This window comes from Ornithorhynchus anatinus, chromosome 3 (assembly GCF_004115215.2).
Source record: "Ornithorhynchus anatinus isolate Pmale09 chromosome 3, mOrnAna1.pri.v4, whole genome shotgun sequence".
Classification (NCBI taxonomy): domain Eukaryota; kingdom Metazoa; phylum Chordata; class Mammalia; order Monotremata; family Ornithorhynchidae; genus Ornithorhynchus; species Ornithorhynchus anatinus.
In genome coordinates, this window is record NC_041730.1 from 122,398,142 (window position 1) to 122,417,983 (window position 19,842).

Consider the following 19,842-nt stretch of genomic DNA (forward strand, 5'->3'; position numbering starts at 1 on the left):
GCTTCAAGTACTGGAGAAGCAGCGTGGCTCAGTGGAAAGAGCATGGGCTTTGGAGTCAGGGCTCATGAGTTCGAATCCCAGCTCTGCCACTTGTCGGCTGTGTGACTGTGGGCAAGTCACTTAACTTCTCTGGGCCTCAGTTCCCTCATCTGTAAAATGGGGATTAAGACTGTAAGCCCCACGTGGGACAACCTGATTCCCCTATGTCTACCCCAGCGCTTAGAACAGTGCTCGGCACATAGTAAGCGCTTAACAAATGCCAACATTATTATTATTATTACTGTCTCCCCACAGATGATTCCCAAACTACCTCTCCAGCCCTGACCTTTCTCCTTCTCTGCCATCTTGCATTCCCCCCCCTCCCCAGGACATCTCTACTTGGAGTCCTGCTTGACACCTCAAACTTAACATGTCCAAAGCAGAACTCCTCATCTTCATCGTCATCATCAATGATATTTACTGAGCGCTTACTATATGCAAAGCACTTGTACTAAGTGCTTGGGAGAGAACAGTACAACAGAGTTGGTAGATATTCCTGCCCACAATGAGCTTACAATCTTCTAACCCAAACCCTGTTCTCCCCCTGACTTTCCTATCACTTTAGACAGAACCAGCATCCTCCCTGTCTCCTGGACCTCGGTATTATCCGCAACTCATCCCTCTCATACAATGTACATATTCATGGTCATCAAATCCCATCAGCTTTACCGTCGCAACATCTCTAGAATCCGCCCTTTCCTCTCCATCCAAACTGCCATCTCGCTGATCCAAGCACACTGATCCTTGACTACTGCGTCAGCTTCCTCATTGACGTCCCTGCATCTTGCCTCTTCCCACTCCAGGCCATATTTCGCTCTGCTGCTCAGGTCATTTTTCTAAAAAAACCTTTCAGTCATTGTCTTCCCACTGCTCAGAAACTTCTAATAGTTGCTCATCCACCCGCACATCAAACAGAAACTCCTTACCATCAATTTTAAGGCATTCGGTCAGATTCATTCATTCAGTCGTATTTATTGAGTGCTTATTGTGTACGGTACTAAACTCCTGGGAAGTGCAGTTCAGCAACAAATAGAGACAATCCCGACCCACAACGGGCTCGCAGTCTAGAAGGGAGAGACAGACATCAAAGCAAGTAAAGAGGCATCAGTAGCATCATTGTAAATAAATAGAATTATATAATTCATTATAGAATAGAATTAATAAAAATAAATAGAATTATAATTATAAATATGTACATATATACACAAGTGCTGTGGGGGCGGAGAGGGGGGTAGAGCAAAAGGAGGGAGTCGGGATGATGGGGAAGAGGAGCAGAAGAAAAAGGGGAGCTTAGTCCAGAAAAGCCTCCTGGAGGAGGTGAGCTTTGTTAGATGATGTTTCCCTCCTACCGTACTTCACTGATCTACTTACAAGACAGCCCAATACTTCACTCCTGTAACACCAACCTCCTCACTGTCTAGCTCGTCTATCTCACCACTGACTTCTTGCCCATATCCTCCCTCTGATCTGGAACTCCCTCCCATTTCTCCCTCTTCATATCTAATGGACCATCACTCTCCCCAACTTCAAAACCCTCCTAAAATCACATCTCTTCCAAGAGTCCTTCCCAGACTAAGCCCTCATTTCACCCTTTTGCTCACCTGCCTTTCTGCACCAACTCTGATATTCACTCCACCCTCAGCCCCAACACTTAGGTACTTATACTCTCCAGTTTCTTTTTCTGAAATGTACATTAATGTCTGTCTCCCCCTCTAGACTGTAAGCTCCTTGTGGGGCAGGGATTGTGTCTACCAATTCTTGCACTGCACTCTCCCAAGGGTTTAGTACAATGCTCTGCACATGGTAAGGGCTCAATAAATGTCATTGATTGATTGAGTGTCCCATTATTAGTAGCTTCATTTAGTTCCCCTTAAGAATAAAAAGAATTAGTAAGGATGGTATCCATTAAGCACTTCCTAAGTGCCAAAGCACCATATCGAGCACAGGGATAGATACAAGATAATTGGATTAAGTTTATAGTCCCTGTCCCTCATGGGGTCCCCAGGCCATTAGGGAGGTTTTCCTAGTGCGAGTATACTGTTGTGTTGACTCTCAAGGTTACCAGGAGCTTTGAGGTGAGAGAAAGGAATTCCTGTCCCTACTCTGCCTCCTTTCATGTGTGATTCTGAGTCTCCTCTTACTATTTTACCAGCTTGTCTTTTGCCCTTCTCTGAAAAGCAAATACCCTCCACCCAGCGGACCCGATCCCACCGGTGAGAAGGAAGTCAGCTGATCTCTTGTCCTAAAGGTCTCCTGGGTGGCGATTAGTCCGCTGTAAGATACTTTACTGCCTGATTTTTGTGCAGAAAAGAATCACTCTACTGCAGGGAACGAACGACTTCCTTAAATCTACAGCATTTCCCTCATTTTTCCTTCTGCGGAGGGTCTGTTTTATTCTTCCCATTTCACAGGTGGAAAAACTTGAGCCAGGTGGGCAAATCCCTTGCCTAGAGCCATTATTGCGTACTCAGGGGTGTCCAAATGTGCCCTGGTTTGAGAATTCCCAGAGCGGTGGTCTGCCTGTCTCCGATAGGATTTCCAGGAGCAGTGAGTGGCCACCGCTGGCCTTGTCTTTCCTCCCTAGAATGGGGAAATGGGGAAGCCATGGGGCTGGCGTGGAAATGCGTTGAGAGTGCTGGTGACCAGGCCTGCGGTGTTGTCTTTCAGCCCAGCCATATGTTACAGTCGGATGAGCTCCGGGCCAACCTTTTGGCGAGATACCCGCCTGAGAAACTCTTCCAGGTCGACCGTAACTTCAATGCTGCTCAAGACCTGGATGTCTCTCTCCTGGAAGGAGACCTGGTGGGCGTGATCAAAAAGAAGGATCCCATGGGCAGCCAGAATCGATGGCTGATTGACAATGGAGGTAGGGGTCTGGGGGATGCCGCGCTGGGGCAAGGGCCTGACCAAGGCTAAAGGGTGGGTGGTGTGGACCGTTCTAGGATCTGCTTGGGGTCCCGGGCAAATCGGCAACAGTACAGTCAGCCTCGGAGAATCCTAGGACTAGCAGAGACGTGACTATATCATCTCGTCTAATCCTCTGCCTCTAGGCAGGACTGCAGTCTAGCCAGTCCTCTCTTAGATAAATCTAAGTCACCCCGATGTCGAATCCCAGCTCTGCCACTTGTCAGCTGTGTGACTGTGGGCAAGTCACTTAAATTCTCTGTGCCTCAGTTCCCTCGTCTGTAAAATGGGGATGAAGACTGTGAGCCCCACGTGGGACAACCTGATTCCCCTGTGTCTACCCCAGCGCTTAGAACAGTGCTCGGCACATAGTAAGCGCTTAACAAATACCAACATTATTATTATTATTATTATTATTATTAAATCCCTTTCATAATATTTCCCAGTTTGCTTGCAAAGGTCATTATTGAGTTCGTTTCTGTAGTCTTTCCTCCAAGAAGCCAAGTCCCAAACCTTTTAGTTGTATTAGTTACTCTCATCTTGAGCGTTTTTCCCTAGTTGGTGCTTCATCCCTAATCCACGACACTGAATGCGCCACGTGACTCCAGTCTGCCCACTCCATGGCATTGCGGGGAACTAGGTTTTCACTGGTCTTGACCAAGTGACTCCCCAGTGATTTCACTTTTCCTTTTTTGGCTAGTAATCCCTGGCCCTCCTTCCCCATACTCTTCTCGCTAGGTCCCTAGACCTCGTAACGCTTATGCTTTCTCTCCCTAGTTACCAAAGGGTTTGTGTACAGCTCCTTCCTGAAGCCCTACAACCCTCGCCGGAGTCACTCGGATGCCTCGGTCGGCAGCCACTCCTCCACCGAGTCAGAGCCCAGCAACTCCTCCTCCTCGCCGAAATTCTCCCGGCAAAACAGCAGCAGCACCTTGACCTTCCTCCCCAGCAACATGACTGTGACCTTCACCTCAGGCTCCCTCCAGAAGTCACCTCAAGATTCCTCTTCTGCACAGGCATCTGGCCAAGGAGAGCTCTGTGCTTCCTCCAACCCGGCTCTTCCCGAGGGAAACCTCTCCAGATGCCCCACAGACACGGATTCCCCCTCCCAGCCCGGGTCGTGCCGCTCCGTGGATCCGGCCAGGGGGGACGCTGACCCGCGCGGCCACCGCCGGCACTGCCCCTCTGAACCAGCCGGCCACCCGGGCCCCCGGAGGAGTGGGCCGGCCGGAGACCTCTCCAAGGGGTGTTCTAAGAGGCCCCCCTCTTTGGAAGACCCAGACGAGAAGCTGGAGCTTGGAGAGGCGCTGGGCAACCAGGTGAGTACTGCCTTTCTTCCTCGGTCAGGGGCTGGCTGTGGGCAGCATCAGTGGGGGTCAAGGAGACCTGGGAGGGGCAGAAGGTGAGAATAAGCCTCCTGTGATTAGTTCCTCTGGCGCTCTTGAGTGGTTGTGACAATTTCCAGTCCAGTAGCCACTTGTTCCAAGTCCCTACTGGTGAAAGGCGACCTCTAAGTTACCTTCTTCACGGGCTGGAGAGAACTCATCTCCGAACTCATCCTTGTAACCTCTGCAGGTCTATTTTGCCGTGTACACCTTCAAGGCTCGGGGCCCGAATGAGCTGAGCGTGTCAGCCAATCAGAGACTCAGAATCCTAGCGTTCAAAGACGTCACGGGAAACCGAGAGTGGTGGCTGGCTGAAGTGGATGGGCGGAGAGGCTACGTCCCGTCCAATTACATCCGCAAGACTGAATACACGTGAGCTGGCCGGACCCTCCACCCCACCCTGGTGCCTTAACTTGTGGACTGTGACAGGCGGGGCTCTGGGAGCCTGGCTGGCCTGGCGTCGGAGGGGAGAGTGGGGAGGGCCTGCCCCACTGTCCCCAGACGAGCAGATGGCCGCTCCACGGGGCGGGTGGGGGTGAGGGGGTTCTGTCATGTATGCCTCAGTCTGGGTTAGACCCCGGTTCTAGTCACCAAACTTAGAGGATGCTGGTCCAATCACGGGAAGGGCCGGTAACAAAATCTACGCAGTGGGGAGATGCCCAGCGTGGAGAAGATAGTATTACCGTTTCAGAGATGAGCTTTGGTCTTCCCATCCCCCAGCTCCTCCGGCCACCCCTGATGAGAAGAAGCGGAGGTGGACGGAGTGAGCTGGGTGCCCCGGGCTTTGGTCCCTCTCAGGGTAGTTGTCGTTTACTCCGTACAGATGGTAGTGACCCCGGAAGACTCAGGCCCAGAACCTTGTCACCCTTTCCCTCTGACCTGCCGTTTCTTAGCTCCCCTACTTTGAAATGCTCCCAAGCATCTGGCAAGTGCACCAGCGAGCGTTGTTGTTCACTCCCCTTCTCCACCGAACCTATCCTTGGTCCTTCCGCAGGACTCAGGGTCAGGCACCAAACACAGCTGCTCCCCTCCCTAACCACCCCCCAACATTTCCTTCCCCCACACCACCTCCCCCCGGGCAGGGCAGGAATGGGAGCGTTCCTGCCTCCTGCCACAGTGCGCGTGCCCTCGGAGACCCTCCGTGGGAGAAAAACCCTTCCACACCCTTCTCCCCACGTATTACCTGTCGGCCCTGGCACGTTCTCCTCTAAGAATGTGGATCTAGGTCGGAGTTGGGGTGGACCGAGTTAACCGTGCCCGACTCCCATCCCCAGTGTGCAGGAGTCGCTGACTCTCCCATCTGAGTTGAATTGGGGTTTCGCCAGGGTCATCGAGCCCCTTTGTGTGCCCATTTCCCTCCTCTTTGTCCCCGGGGGAGACCAGAACTCCTGCCCGGGTCTTTTGAAGGACTTTCCCATCCCTCGGCCTAAAAACCGAAGACGGTCCCTCCGGAAGGATTCGGATAGCCGCTGCTCATTTCCCTGGCTGTGGGTATCCCTCTGGAGCTGTGGGCCAGTCTCGGGACTCTAAAGGAGGGATGCGGAACGGCGGCTTCGGGAATCCTTTGCGGAAGTCCGACTCTGTCCCACTCCCCCTCGTGGAGCCACTGTCTCGATTTTGTCCCTCTTCCAGGAAACCTCTCCGTGGCCAGGCAGGGGTTTCCTTTATTCCTCCCCAACCCAGGGAGGTGAACCGAGCAAGGGCTCGCCTTAACCCTTTCCTTGAGGATTGTGTTTTAAAGGCAGAGTTATTCATGCTGCATTCCTACTTTTGTAAATAAAGTGTTTCTACAGATGACCGTGAGTGAATTTCATGGGCCCCAGGTCTCTGCCTCTGTCATCAGAGCCGCTGAGGGAACATCCCACCAGGTGCTGGCTAACCAAAGGATGTCTTCGGCAGTAGAGTTGAAGAGGGAAGGTGATGCCCAGCAGATGTCGTCATCGTCGTCATGATATTGGGTGCCGGACCAGATGGGGAAAATGTGGTTAAATGGACCCCTACGTTAGGGGGACTGTGGGGGGAAGGGTGGGGGGCAGAGAGATCCATAAAGACACCAGAGTGTTGTAGCAGAAGATTTTCAGCAGCTTAGACTCACCCCCCTGCAGCTTCGTTTCACAGAACGGAGCTCGGATCGTCACGGTACCTCAGGCCAATCCCAGAGGCTGGGCCTTAGCAGGGCCAAGAGCATCCAACTACCATCTCCCACTCCATAGTCTCCCCCAACCCCCACCCAGCTCCCCCGGGTGCTGAGGGGCCAATGAGTAGGTGTTTGAGAGCAGAGAATACAACGATCTCCATAACCTTTAATTGTCCATTTGTTCTACTATTCAGCTGGCATAGGGACAGAGCTTTGGCCCCTTACTTGTTTCTGTAACCTTGGGGCACTGGGGACCTGAGAACGACATGGATAATTCAGCCTTTCGTGGAGTAAGGGCTGCCCGGGGCTTGAGCTCCTAACTTGGTTTCAACTCCACGAATGCATGAAGACAGAACCGTTGCTTCTCTGCCCCTGTAAGTTGTGAAGCCTTTGGAATCCCACAGGAGGGCAGGGGCCTGCCCTGCCTTATCCTCTATGGCCTTTGCATCCTCTAGATCCAGTCCTGAAGGAACCTGTCCCTTTTCTCTCTGCCCCAGCCACAGCCTTCGGGCTGTAACTCCATCCCAACTCCAGTAAATGCTTTTTACCGTTGTGTCTCTTCCTAAACCCCTGCCAATTGCCCGATCTTTAGATATCCTCCCTAGCAGTTACGACAAGGTCTCACAAAAGACTGTTGATTCCAGATTACGGGACGGGGATGGGGTGAGAAAGAAGTGGATTAAAGAATTAGGGTGGGGAAGGAAATTACCTCCTGCTCCGCTGCCCGCCCCCCCCACCCCAACGGTTCAGCTGGGGTCGGGGGGGGCTACCGGCTGTCAGCAGTGGCAGTTCCAGGACGATGATGGGATTTCCCAGGCGGCTGGGTGACAGATTTCTAGCCATCCCCTGGCAGACCCTCCAATGCACTTGGCCAGCAGGGCCGAGGTCCGGGGAGTTGGGCGGTCTCTGCCATGCCACTGCCATCTCAGCCTTAGATGAGGGGTTTACTCCTCTCACCCTGGATGAAGGTGACCCAGCGGGGCCTTCTGGATAATGAAGCGGAACATGTAGCGTGATTGTGGCTGCCCTTTGGGGGAGATGCTGTGGGAGGAGCAACGGGAGTGGGTAGGGTTTGGGAATCGAGGGGTAATTTTCTTAGATGCGGTTTCATCTGCCTTAAATTCAATCCTGCCAGGTGAAAGGCTAGATGAAGGTCTTGGGAAAGGGACCTTGCCTAGGCTGCTAGCTTGAAAAGGGAGGGAGGTTGGAAACGTCATTTTCTTGTGGGCTGCTGCTTCGAGATCACTTGTGAATGCCCTAAGTTTTCTGGGGAAGAGGTTAGCATGGATCGTCCCCTCCATCACAAAGAAAGAAGCTGAGACATACAGCCCCGTTCCAGACGTACAGCCCTGTTCCCACAGTGTTCTGCTTAGCCTTGCGGCTAATCCTCTTCCAATTCTCCTTGCCTGTTCTGGACCTGTGTGCTCTTAACTGGGGCACACGTCAAGTGCAAAGATTGTACATTTCGGCTGTAGGGTCCCTTACCAATTCCAAGTGGAGTGGGACCAGTGAAAATATCCTCAGGGAAGAAAGCGTTGGGCCGATGGGGCACAAACGGGGACCCTACCAGGCCCAACCGCTTCCTCCTCTGGGCCGGGAGCTGTGCTCCGTCTCCCCGCTGGCACCGTAGGGTTACAGTGCTGTGTCCGACGGAATCTCAATGCCAGCGTCCTTGGCCATAGAGTAAAAAAGGCCGGGCTGCTGGAGCAACTCCATGGGGCTGTTGAATTCCACAATCTTCCCACTGTCCAGCACCATCACCCTGCAGGCAAGGGAGAAAAGGAGCGTTGGAGAGCCGGAAGCTGGGGCTGGAGGGGAGAGAGTCTCAGCTCCTAGTGTCCCACCCCTCAAGTCCCCAGGTCCCCAACTATAATAATTACGATTAATAATGATGGTATTTGTTAAGCACTTACGTGCCAAGCACTGTTCTAAGCAGTGGAGTAGATGCAATTTAATCAGGTTGGACACACCCCCTGTCCCACGTGAGACAAACTTTTCATCTCCATTTTACAGATGAGGTAACTCAGGCCCCGAGAAGTGAAGTGACCTGCCCAAGGTCACACAGCAGACATACGGCGGAGCCGGGATTAGAACCCAGGTCTTTCTGACTCCCAAGCCCGGGCTCTATCCACTAAGCCACACTGACCGAGTGGGAACAGATCCTCTTCACCTAAGGATGGTAGAAAACTCCCACCTGGAGCCTGATTCCCACATCCGTCTCATCCCCCGACACCTTCCCTCGTGCCCCGCTCCCCGTCCCAGCCACCTGCCCACAACCCACCTGTCACTCTCCATGATGGTGTGGAGCCGATGGGCGATGGTGAGCACCGTGCAGTTGGAGAACTCGCTCTGGATGGTCATCTGAATGAGGTGGTCCGTCTCCAGGTCCACCGCGGCCGTGGCCTCGTCCATGATGAGGATCTTGGATTTGCGGAGCAGAGCCCGGCCCAGGCACAGCAGCTGCCTCTGCCCCACGCTGCAGCCGGCGCCAAGACACAACCGAGGTGAGGATTAGCGGCTCAGGCCTGGACTGAGAATCCCTGGACCCTTTGGCAGGGCCTCGTTACAGCTCAGAGACCCCGGAATTTCCTATCGCCTCAGTTGCTCAGCTAGCCCCTAGTGTGAACTGGCGAGCCTGAGAGCCAAGGGGCTGTCCTTGATTCTCTGCAAGCAAACGTGGCCCCCAAAGGCTGAGAGCTGTTCCCCAGGTCCCCCAGAGCTCTGTAGGGAAAGGCCTCAAGGAGAAAGAGCTCCTGGACAAGGGCTTTGCAACCTCATTTTGAAGGGCCTGTTTAGAGCCCTCCCCTGGGCAGAGAGACCCAGAATGGAGAACTCAAACAAGACTTAAAGGTAAGCAATCTCTTGGCGGTAAAGAGACTCGGTATTTAAAGCCAACAAGAAGGAATTCTCTCCCCTTCCTCCTCCCAACCTGGGAAAGGATGTTAGAAGCAGCTTGGCCTAGTGTGCGGGCCTGGGAGTCATAAGGACCTGGATTCTAATGCGGGCTCCACCACTTGTCTGCTGTGTGACCTTGGGTAAGTCACTTTACTTCTCTGTGCCTCATCTGTAAAATGAGGTTTAAGACTGTGAGCCCCATATAGGACATGGACTGTCCAACCTGATTTACCTCATATATACCCCAGCGCTTAAAACAGTGGCTGGCATATAGTAGGAGCTTAACAAATACCCTTTAAAGAAAAAAAAGCTGTACACTGGCTGACTAGAGGGAGGTGGACCACAGCCCACTGGGTGGCCTCTGATGTACCCCCAGTGTGAACAATCCAGTTTGGCATGGCTGGTTGAAGAAGGCGGCGCTGACTAGATAAAGCTCACACCTGAGGTCCCACAGAGAAAGGAGCAGTGGCATCTGCAGGCAGGCAACCATGCCCTCTTCACTGGGCATCACCCGCGAGTATGCCATCCAGGGCTGCGGGGCACTCCCTAACCCTGTGAGCGATGCTATTATCATTATTATGACATTTGTTAAGCACCTACTATGTGTTCTAAGTGTTGGGGTAGATACAAGTTAATGGGTAGGACACAGTCCCCGTTCCACATGCGTGGCTCGGTGGAAAGAGCCCGGGCTTGGGAGTCAGAGGTCATGGGTTCTAATCCCGGCTCTGCCGTTTGTCAGCTGTGTGACTTTGGGCAAGGCTCTTCACTTCTCCGTGCCTCAGTTACCTCATCTGTAAAATGGGGATTAAGACCGTGAGCCCCACGTGGGACAACCTGATCACTTTGTTTCCTCCCCAGCGCTTAGAGCAGTGCTTTGCACATAGTAAGCGCTTTACAAATACCAACATTATTATTCCACATGGGGCTCACAACCTAAGGGAGAGAGAACAGGCATTGAATCCCTGTTTTACAGATGAGGAAACTGAGGCACATAGAAATGAAGTGACTTGCCCAAGGTCATGCAGCAGGCAAATAGCAGAATTGGCATTAGAACCCAGGTCCTCTGACTCCCAGAACTGTGCTTCTCCCACTAGGACAGTGCTGCTTCATCCACCCCACTGTCTTCAGGGCCGTAGCATTTCCCCTTCCCCTTCTACCCCCACCTTCTCCCACCGTCCAAGTGTTCCTCTTTACCCCCCCGGCACCACCTCTGGCTGGCCTGAGCCCCTTTGGGGCTGGGGGTTCTGTGCTCCGGAAGCTACCTGAGATTCTCGCCAGCCTCGGTCACTTCGTAATTCAGTCCCTCGGGCAGGCCGGACACGTAGGGCTTCAGGTGGGCCAGCTCCAGGGCCTTCCAGACGTCCTCATCCGAATAGCGGTGGAAAGGATCCAGGTTCATCCGTAGAGTCCCAGAGAACAGGATGGGGTCCTACGAGGGACGGAGAGTGCTGCAGGCTTGGCCTGGCTCTCTGCCGCTGGGGCCAGGGCCCTTAGGCAGAAGCAGCTTTTGTCATAGTAACAGCTGTGGTATTTAGTAAGTGCTTACTAAGTGCCAGGCGCAGAACTAAGGTGCTGGGGTGGGCTGGGGAAACAAGCAAATCTGGTTGGACACAGTCCCTGTTCCACATGGTGCTCGCGGTCTTAATCCCCATTTTACAGATGAGATCATCGAGGTACAGAGCAGTTCAGTGATTTGGCCAAGATCTCATAGCAGGCAAATGGTGGAACTGGGACTAGAACCTAGGTCCTTCTGACTCCCAGGCCTGTGTTCTATCCGCTAGGCCATGCTACTTAAGTTCCAAAGTACTTTCACATTTCTGAGCTCATTTCTGTCCTCACACTATTCTTGTGAGATAAGGGAAGGCAGCCAGTATTATGCCCCTTTTACCAGTAAAGAGGTTAGTGTCATGCCCGAGGTCCTAGAGCAGACCAGGAGCAGAGCTGGGGCTATTACCCAGTTTATGGGCAGGGACCATGTCTGCTAATATTGTTGTAGTGTGCTCTCTCAAACATTTAGTACAGTGCTCTGCACATAGTAAGCGCTCAATAAATACCATTGATTTTTTTTTGGTATTTGTTAAGCGCTTACTATGTGCAGAGCAGTGTTCTAAGCGCTGGGGTAGATACAGGGTAATCAGGTTGTCCCACGTGAGGCTCACAGTTAATCCCCATTTTATAGATGAGGTAACTAAGGCCCAGAGAAGTGAAGTGACTTGCCCACAGTCACACAGCTGACAAGTGGCGGAGTCAGGATTCGAACCCATGACCTCTGACTCCCAAGCCCATGCTCTCTCCACTGAGCCATGACTGCTTTGCCTCCAGACACCAGCACTTCCTCCCCAGCAGGGTGAGAGGCAGGTGAGACTTTGAAAAGAGGGGGTCCTGCAGCAGCATGGCCTAGTGGATAGAGTACAGGCCTGGGAGACAGAAGGACCTGGGTTCCAATCCTGATTCTGCCACTTGGCTGCTGGGTGAACTTGGGCAAGTCACTTAACTTCTCCGGCCTTCAATTCCCTCATCTAGACTGTGAGCCTCATATGGAACAGGGACTGCGTCCAACCTGATTACCTTGTATCTACCCCAGAACTTGGCAATCATAATTATTGTGGTATTTGTTAAGCGCTTACTATGTGTCGGGCACTATACTAAGCACCGGGGTAGGTACAAACTAATCAGGTTAGACGTAATCCCTGTCCCACGTAGGACTCCCAGTCTCAATCCTCATTTTACAGATGAGGTAACTGAGGCCCAGAGAAATGAAGTGACTTGCCTAAGGACACGCAGCAGACAAGTGGCAGCACAGGGATTAGAACCCAGGTCCTTCTGACTACCAGGCCTATGCTCTAATAATAAAGTTGGAATTTGTTAAACGCTTACTATGTGCCAGGCACTGTTCTAAGCACTGGGGTAGATACAAGGGAATCAGGTTGTCCCACAGAGGAGTCACAGTCTTCATCCCCATTTTACAGATGAGGTAACTGAGGCACAGAGAAGTGAAGTGACTTACCCAAGGTCACACAGCTGACAAGCGGCGGAGCTGGGATTAGAACCCATGACCTCTGAATCCCAAGCCCGGGCTCTTTCCACTGAGCCACGCTGCTTCAACCCACTACCACTAACCACAGTGCTTCACCAGTGCCTGGTGCATAGAAAGTGCATAACAGATACCATAAAAAGCAACAAATGGTTCGAAGAGTCCTTGCCGTCCTGTCCGGCCACCAGTAACTACCCCAGCCCTCCCCGCCCCATTTATTGATCTTCTCCTGGCCATTCTGTTCTCCTCCCAAGGCTTCCACCGCTCCCTCGGTCATCTAGTTTAGTACAGTGCTCTGCACACAGTAAGCGCTCAATAAATAGCTCTGCCAGTGGCCACCCGGGGCCCGTTCTCTGAGGAGCCATGGGTCGAGAGCCTCTGCTGGGCAGCTACTGCCATCTAGTGCGTTTTCTCCCAGACCTCTACCCTCCGCCCAGGCCGGAAAGCCGCCAGTCAAGCCAAGAGTCTTGCCCCGGGGAGGCGGCCACTTGGTTGTTCGAACCCAGTCCCACGGGGCCGGGTTTCCTGGCCTGGCCAAGTCTGCAATGGCTCTCCCTCTGGCTGGGAGGCTGGGGAGCAGTTGAAGGTATGCCTCCAGGCTCCTGAGGTGCAAGGACCCCGAGAGGCCTGAAGTCCCGGCCCGGGTGTCAGGGCTGCCGCAGCAGGGCAATCCTCGGCGTCTTTTCTTTCTCTCCTACAGCGGGGAGGGCCCGGGAGGTGGGGGTGGGGAAGGCCCCATGACTCCTGACGGGAAAGGGGGGACGGGGAGGGAACAAGGAGAGGGCGCTGACCTGAGGGATGATGGTTAGTCTCTCCCGAAGATCGTGGAGCCCAATGGAGGCTATGTCCAGCCCATCCACCAGAATCTTGCCCCCAGCAGCCTCCAGGATCCGGAAGAGGCAGTTGGTGAGCGAGGACTTCCCAGCCCCAGTCCTGCCCACGATGCCGATCTGCAGAGATACCGTTGGTCCGTGAGCGGCTGGGCTCCCCGGGCTCCCCAGACCCCCAGAACCCCATCCTGCAAGCAGGGGAGACCCTTCCTTCCCACCTCTGACCCATCTAGCTCATTGTGGGCAGGGAATGTGTCTGTTTATTGTTGTACTGTACTCTCCCAAGCCCTTAATACAGTGCTCTCCACACAGTAGGTGCTCAATAAGTACAACTGAATGAATGAATGAATTAATCTGTTCTCCCTGCCCAGAAGAGAAAGGAAGCTGGTTTGAGCCTCACCCCAGCCTCCGATGAGGTTCGAGGGGCAGGTGGAGGCTGGGGTCCCCTCCTCGCACCCTCCCCGTCCCCTCCTGTGCCCTCCCTGGCCCAGCACACTCACCTTCTCTGTGCTCCCGATGTCACAGCTGATCCCCCGCAGCACCAGATCCAGCTCCGGGCGGTACCGCACCTGGTAGTCCACGAACTGGATCTCACCTCTGTTGGGCCAGCCAGGCGGGGGCCTCTTTTTGGTCACCCAGGGGGCCTGGATAGGGAGATCAGAGCATTAGGAGATCGCAGCCCTTGAGCAACTGCTGTTTCAGAGGATAAGTGGACAGGGAAGACTGGTCTCCACATGTTCATTCATTCATTGATTCATTCAATCGTATTTATTGAGCACTTACTGTGGGCAAAGTACTGTACTAAGCACTTGGTAGAGTACAATCTAACAGTAAACAGACATATTCCCTGCCCACTATGAGCTTATGTGGGTTTGAGCCTCCTGAACGTCCCCCCGCCCCCTCCCACACAAGCCCAACTCTGCCCCAAAGGGCCCAGGTGACCCACTCTCCTGGTCCACCATTTTACATGCTCTGGATTCCTCTGCACTCAGGCTGGTGCCAGTCTGGTACCAGCCTGAATCTCCATGGGACTCCAGCAGCAGCCCCAGCTGCTCCTCAACCCGAAACAGGTTTGGAGGCTTCCCAGCAGATAAGTCGTCGACCCTCCTCAAGGATCCGGATCGACCCAGTGCCCGAGATGTCCTGGGCCCTGCCTATTTGTCACTGATGGACCGGCAGGATGGGCAGGACCTCTGCCTTCCGGCAAGGCTCCTCTGAATCAGGTGAGTACTCCAAGCGAACCCACAACATGGCTGGGCAAGAGCTCATTTGAGTGGATGTGCCCCAGGTGGGTGACAGCCACTCCTCCTCCCATCTCCTCCCCAGGCCAGACCGAGGTGCCACTGAGGCCCGTCTTTAGGACCGTGAACCTGGGAAACCAACTCTGCCCTTTCCCTCTTGGAATCTACCCAAACCGAATGTCTCTGGTGCTTTAGGGGAGGAGATAGGAGGAGAGGGAAAAGGGGTGGGATAGAAACGAAGCAAGATGGGGAAAGGAAGAACAGAGGAAAAACAATGAAGAAAACAGTGGGATTTGGAGGAAGAAGAAAAGCAGGAGATGGATCAGGAAAAGACTCTCCCAAACTCAGAGCATTGCCTAACTTCCCTTCCTCTCTCAGACCTGCTCTCTCGCCACTCGCGCTCTTCCTTACCTCATTCTTTACGCTCATGTATTCATGTATCCGCTCCACAGCCACAATATTGGTCTCCAGCTCTGAAGTCATTCTCACCAACCAGTTCAGAGTCTGTGTGATCTGTACCAAGACCAGAAGATTCTGTGGTTACCATTTGATTCAGTCCCAACCAGATCGGTCAAAAATGTTCCAGCTTTCTCCCCTGAGGGGGTGGCTTCACTCTACTCTTGAGTGTCAGGGCTCAGACACCTCACCTCATCACTCCCAAGATCCATCACTGGGAGGGGCCCCATTTCTCCCTCATCGTCCCCTTCCACCTTGTAGATCCCGCTGGCCCAGACTGTGGACTTCAGTGAGGTGGGTTCACAAGGCTGTTTCTGGAACTGCCCAGGCTCCAGAGAGAAGCAGCATGGCCTAGTGGTTAAAGCACTGGCCTGGGGGTCAGAAGGACCTAGGTTCTAATCCCGTCTCCGTTACTTGCCTGCTGTGTGACTTTGGACAAGTCACTTCTCTTCACCTCAGTTATCTGCAAAATGGGGTTAAGACTGTGAGCCCTGTGTGGGACAGGGACTGTGTCCAACTGGGTTACCTTGTATCTACCTTAGCACTTAGTTCCTGGCACAGAGTAAGAGCTTAACAAATACCACAGTTAATTATCGTTATTATTATTAGAGCGAGTTGGCCATTGGAATGGGAAGACAGGGCTTGGCCTGTGGTACGAGGCACCGAATAGAGTAGCTACTGTGTGTTCTCCTGACCCTGGTTCTTGGCCCCCCAGCCTCCACCATGGACTATGGCCACTAAAAGTGTCAGGCACCTGGCCCCACTGTTGGCCCTCTCTGGCCCGGAGGCAGAGTCAAGAAACCTCAACCCAGATTTCAGCCAGTTGGAGTCCTTTGAGGCCCACTGATTCTTCCGGAAGAGGGGTTGGAGGGAGCGGGTGCAGTAGCCTTCTTCACCCTCCCTCCCTTAGCCAGCACCAGAAGGAGGATGAAGAGCAGCTGGCTGGTAGAGCAGTGGGCTGGCATCAGGCCTCTTGGATCCTTAACTGACTCGCCGCACGATCTAAGGAAACTGAAGGCCCAGAGGGGAAATTCTTTGCTTGTTCCGGGTCATGGCACAAGTCAGTGCTCTTGCCCGCACTGGTCACCAGAGCGTCAGTGCAGGGCACGATTCCTCTAGCCCAGATCACGCCCCTACAGACTAGCTCCTTGCGGAGGCCAGAGAACAATTTTTAAAAAATACAAGCATCAGGACTTGTGACAGTAGGGGAGCTGCTTAGCCCCACCCTGACGCCCCTTGTTCTAGACTCACATTGAGTGCGTTGGTGAGGACCAAGCCCATGGTGCCGCCGTTCAGGGTGTCTTTGTAAATCACGCCCAGGAGAGCAGCAAAGAAGACCACCAGGTTCCCGACCAGCTCCAGACGGATGGCGAGCCACCTAATAATAATAATAATAATAATTTTTTTAAAATTGTGCTATTTGTTAAGTGCTTACAATGTGCAAGCACTGCACTAAGTGCTGGGGTGGATACAGTTCCTGTCCCATGTGGGGCTCACAGTCTCAATCCCCATTTTACAGAACAGGTAACTGAGGCCCAGAGAAGTTAAGCGACTTGCCCAAGGTCACATAGACAAGTGGTGGAGCTGGGATTAGAACCCATGACCTCTGACTCCCAGGCCCGTGCCCCATCCACTACGTCATGCTGCCTGTAGGGAAGAGGTCCAGGGAGAGGACTTGTCATGCCATCCTGCCACCCCCATGTGAATACAGAGACCGAGATCCCTTTGAAGGAGATATTCTAGCTTCCCCGCAAATAAGGGCAGCCTGGATTATGGGCTATTTCATTCATTCATTCATTTACTCATTCAATCATATTTATTGAGCACTTACTGTGTGCAGAGTACTGTACCAAGTGCTTGGAAAGTCCAATACAGCAATAGAGACAATCCCTGCCCACAACGGGCTTAGAATCTAGGGGGACGGGTTTACAGAGGCCAGAGACACATGTTGACCACAGAGTCCCCTCACTGCGGGACTGCTTGGCCCTTCTGAAATCACATCTCCTCCGGAGCTTTTCCCTGACCCATCTGTCCTCTCTTCACCCTACGTCCCCCAACACCGGCACTTCAACACTTCTGCGTCCCATCTGATATTAAGCTATTGCACCAAGAGTGTGAGCCCCATGTGGGACAGGGACTGTGTCCAACCTGATTAACTTATATCTACCTGATCAACGAGGCACATAGGAAGTGCTTAACAAGTAACATCATTATTATTATTACCTTTGTACATATACTTTATTGTTTCCTTCTTCTTGCACTGTATTTTTGTGGCTGCCTCCTCTCCCCTGCTGAATTGTAATAATAATCGTGGTGTAGAGTGCTTACTTTATGCCAAGCACTGTAATAAGCACTGGGGTAGATATGAGATAAGTCAGACACAGTCTCTGCCCCACACGGAGCTTACAACCTATGTAGGAGGGAGAGGAGATATGGAATTCCCATTTTACAGATGCGGAATCTGAGGCTCAGAGAAGTCACTTGACTGAGGTCACACAGCTGGCAAGTGGCAGACCTGGGATTGGAATCACGGTGCTCTTTCCACTAGGCCATGCTGTACCTTGAGGACATGTGTCTGCTAACTGTTGTAAGTTCGTTGTGGGCAGAGGACGGGTCTACAGACTCTGACGTATTGTACTCACCCAAGTGCTTAGTACAGTGTTCTGCACACAAGCGCTCAATAAATACCACTGACGGTGATGCTGCTGAGTGCGATGCTCTGCACAGAGTTTGGTTCTCAAAAATACTGTTGATTGATTGATTAAAAATGAACTACGAGCAGGACTTGCTTACTGCAGTTCTCCAACTAAGAATTAATAATAGTAATAATTATGGTATTTGTTAAGCGCTTACTATGTGCCAACCACCGGGGCAGATACAAGGTAATCAGGTTGTCCCACATGGGGCTCACAGTCTTAAACCCCATTTTACATATGAGGGAACTGAGGCACAGAGAATGAAGTGACTTTCCCAAGGTCACACAGCAGACAAGTGGCGCAGCTGGGATTAGAACCCATGTCCTGTGACTTCCAAACCCATGCTCTTTCCACTAAGCCACGCTGCTTCTCTAGCGCTGTATTCCCGAACTCATGGCCCATACCATCTTGTCCCTGCTTCCAGCTGATAAAGATTCAGTTTTTTCTTCTGCCGTGTGAGCACCCCGCTATTTGCTGTGGACCCTTGTTTAGCTCATGTTCTACCATTCCCCTTCAGGGGTTCCCAGTGACAAATTGCAGTCCTTACCGGCTCCAGGGAGCTCAGTCCCTCTTACCCACCTCCATCATCAACTTCTCTCTCTCTTACCCTCACGCTCATCCCACCACTCAGGGGCCGCTGTGGCCTCTGAAGCAGGAGGCTACTATCCCCTGGATGTCGAAGTCACTGTCGACACTGACACCCCACACCCATCAACATCCCCTGTGGCCACGTAAATGGCAACTTTCCATTGGTGTGCTGGGAAAAATCCAGCTATGTCTCAATGCAAGTGGGCGGGGAGAGACTGAGAAAGCTAGTGTAGATAACTGGTCTACAACAGAAGAAAACGTTAGAAATAATAATAATAATGGTATTTGTTAAGCGTTTACTATGCGCAAGGTACCGTTCTAAATGCTGGGGGGAGATACAAGGTGATCAGGTTGTCCCACGGGGGGCTCACAGTCTTAATCCCCATTTCACAGATGAGGTAACTGAGGCCCAGAGAAGTTAAGTGACCTGCCCAAAGTCACACAGCTGACAAGTGGCAGAGCTGGGATTACAACCCATGACCTCTGGCTCCCAAGCCCGTGCTCCTTCCACTGAACCACGAAGAGGTTACAGATGTAAGAAGGCTTCTCGCTAACCACGAAATCAGTTATAGGAGGGCAACTCTCTCACTGTTTTCCGAAGCTTCCTATGATGCTTGCCACCATCACTGGGCTCAGTTAGGCACAGTGCAGGATCTCAAGTTTTATTCGTGCCACGTTAACGGCACTCTGACACCCAAACTGCTCCACTAGATGGAAAGCTACCAGAGAGTTGGCCCGAAATCCATCTCCCCTAACAGATCAGAGGATACCCAAACTCCCCGTTGGGGGAGGTTTTTATAGCCACTGTCCCCACAGAGCCGACGGCTACTAACATTTATTATGTCCCCAATGGGCCCTGATCATCTCAGCCAGACCCAAACTCTCAGAACTCAAAGGAAAAACTATGGAAGCTTCACCTGTTGGAGATGATCCCGGAGAAAACACATTTCATGTTGATGTTGATGGCTTCCTCGTTGTGCTCCAAGAACCGCTGCTGATGCCCAAAAGCTCGAATCACAGACAAGCCCGACACCGATTCGCTGAAGTGAGAATAGATGGGCGACTTGGTGACAGACTCCAGGCGTCTCAGCTGGCGGGATGTTCCAATGTAATATCTCTGAAACCAGGGAGCAGGAGTCAGAATAGTCAATCCATCAATTGGTGGTATTTACTGAACACTTACACTGTACTAAGCACTCAGGAGAGTCTAATAAAATGGAGTTGGTAAGCATGATGCCTGTTCACAAGGGGCTTACAGTATAGAGGAGGAGATAGATAAAAAATAAAATTCAAATAGGGGAAATGGGAGAGAATTAGAGAAGCAGCATTGCCTAGTGGATAGAGCATGAGCCTGGAAGTCAGAAGGATCTGGGTTCTAATCCTGACTCTTCCACTGGCCTGTTCTGTGACCTTGGCCAAGTCGCTTAACTTCTTTGGGCCTCAAATACCTCATCTGTAAAATGGGGATTAAGACCGTGAGTACTAGTTGGGGCAGGGATTGTATCGAACCTGATCAACTTGTATCTACCCTAGAACAGTGCTCTGCACATAGTAAGTGCTCAATAAACAATAATAATAATAATCATTGTGGTATTTGTTAAGTACCTACTATGTGCCAGGCATTGTACTAGCAAATC

At 52.3% G+C, this 19,842-nt stretch overlaps 2 protein-coding genes across 4 annotated transcripts in view; one reads left to right on the top strand and one right to left on the bottom strand.

Moving 5' to 3' along the window:
* Positions 1-6,125, top strand: part of LOC100089875 (dynamin binding protein) — a 129,551-nt gene extending 123,426 nt beyond the window's left edge. For all 3 annotated transcript variants that reach the window (XM_029059297.2, XM_039911599.1, XM_029059299.2), the window contains 3 exons: positions 2,707-2,905; positions 3,721-4,262; positions 4,519-6,125. In XM_029059297.2, coding sequence (XP_028915130.1) covers positions 2,707-2,905; positions 3,721-4,262; positions 4,519-4,704 — 927 coding nt within the window. In that variant the 3' untranslated portion in view covers positions 4,705-6,125. The remainder of the gene's footprint in view (positions 1-2,706; positions 2,906-3,720; positions 4,263-4,518) is intronic.
* Positions 6,126-6,611: 486 nt separating this feature from the next.
* The window catches only part of ABCC2 (ATP binding cassette subfamily C member 2), a 70,770-nt gene continuing 57,539 nt past the window's right edge, over positions 6,612-19,842 (bottom strand). The window contains exons 25-32 of the mRNA XM_029059301.1: positions 19,123-19,322; positions 16,173-16,299; positions 14,877-14,978; positions 13,725-13,868; positions 13,186-13,344; positions 10,623-10,789; positions 8,747-8,941; positions 6,612-8,227 (exon numbers count right to left, since the gene is read on the bottom strand). Coding sequence (XP_028915134.1) covers positions 8,098-8,227; positions 8,747-8,941; positions 10,623-10,789; positions 13,186-13,344; positions 13,725-13,868; positions 14,877-14,978; positions 16,173-16,299; positions 19,123-19,322 — 1,224 coding nt within the window. The 3' untranslated portion in view covers positions 6,612-8,097. The remainder of the gene's footprint in view (positions 8,228-8,746; positions 8,942-10,622; positions 10,790-13,185; positions 13,345-13,724; positions 13,869-14,876; positions 14,979-16,172; positions 16,300-19,122; positions 19,323-19,842) is intronic.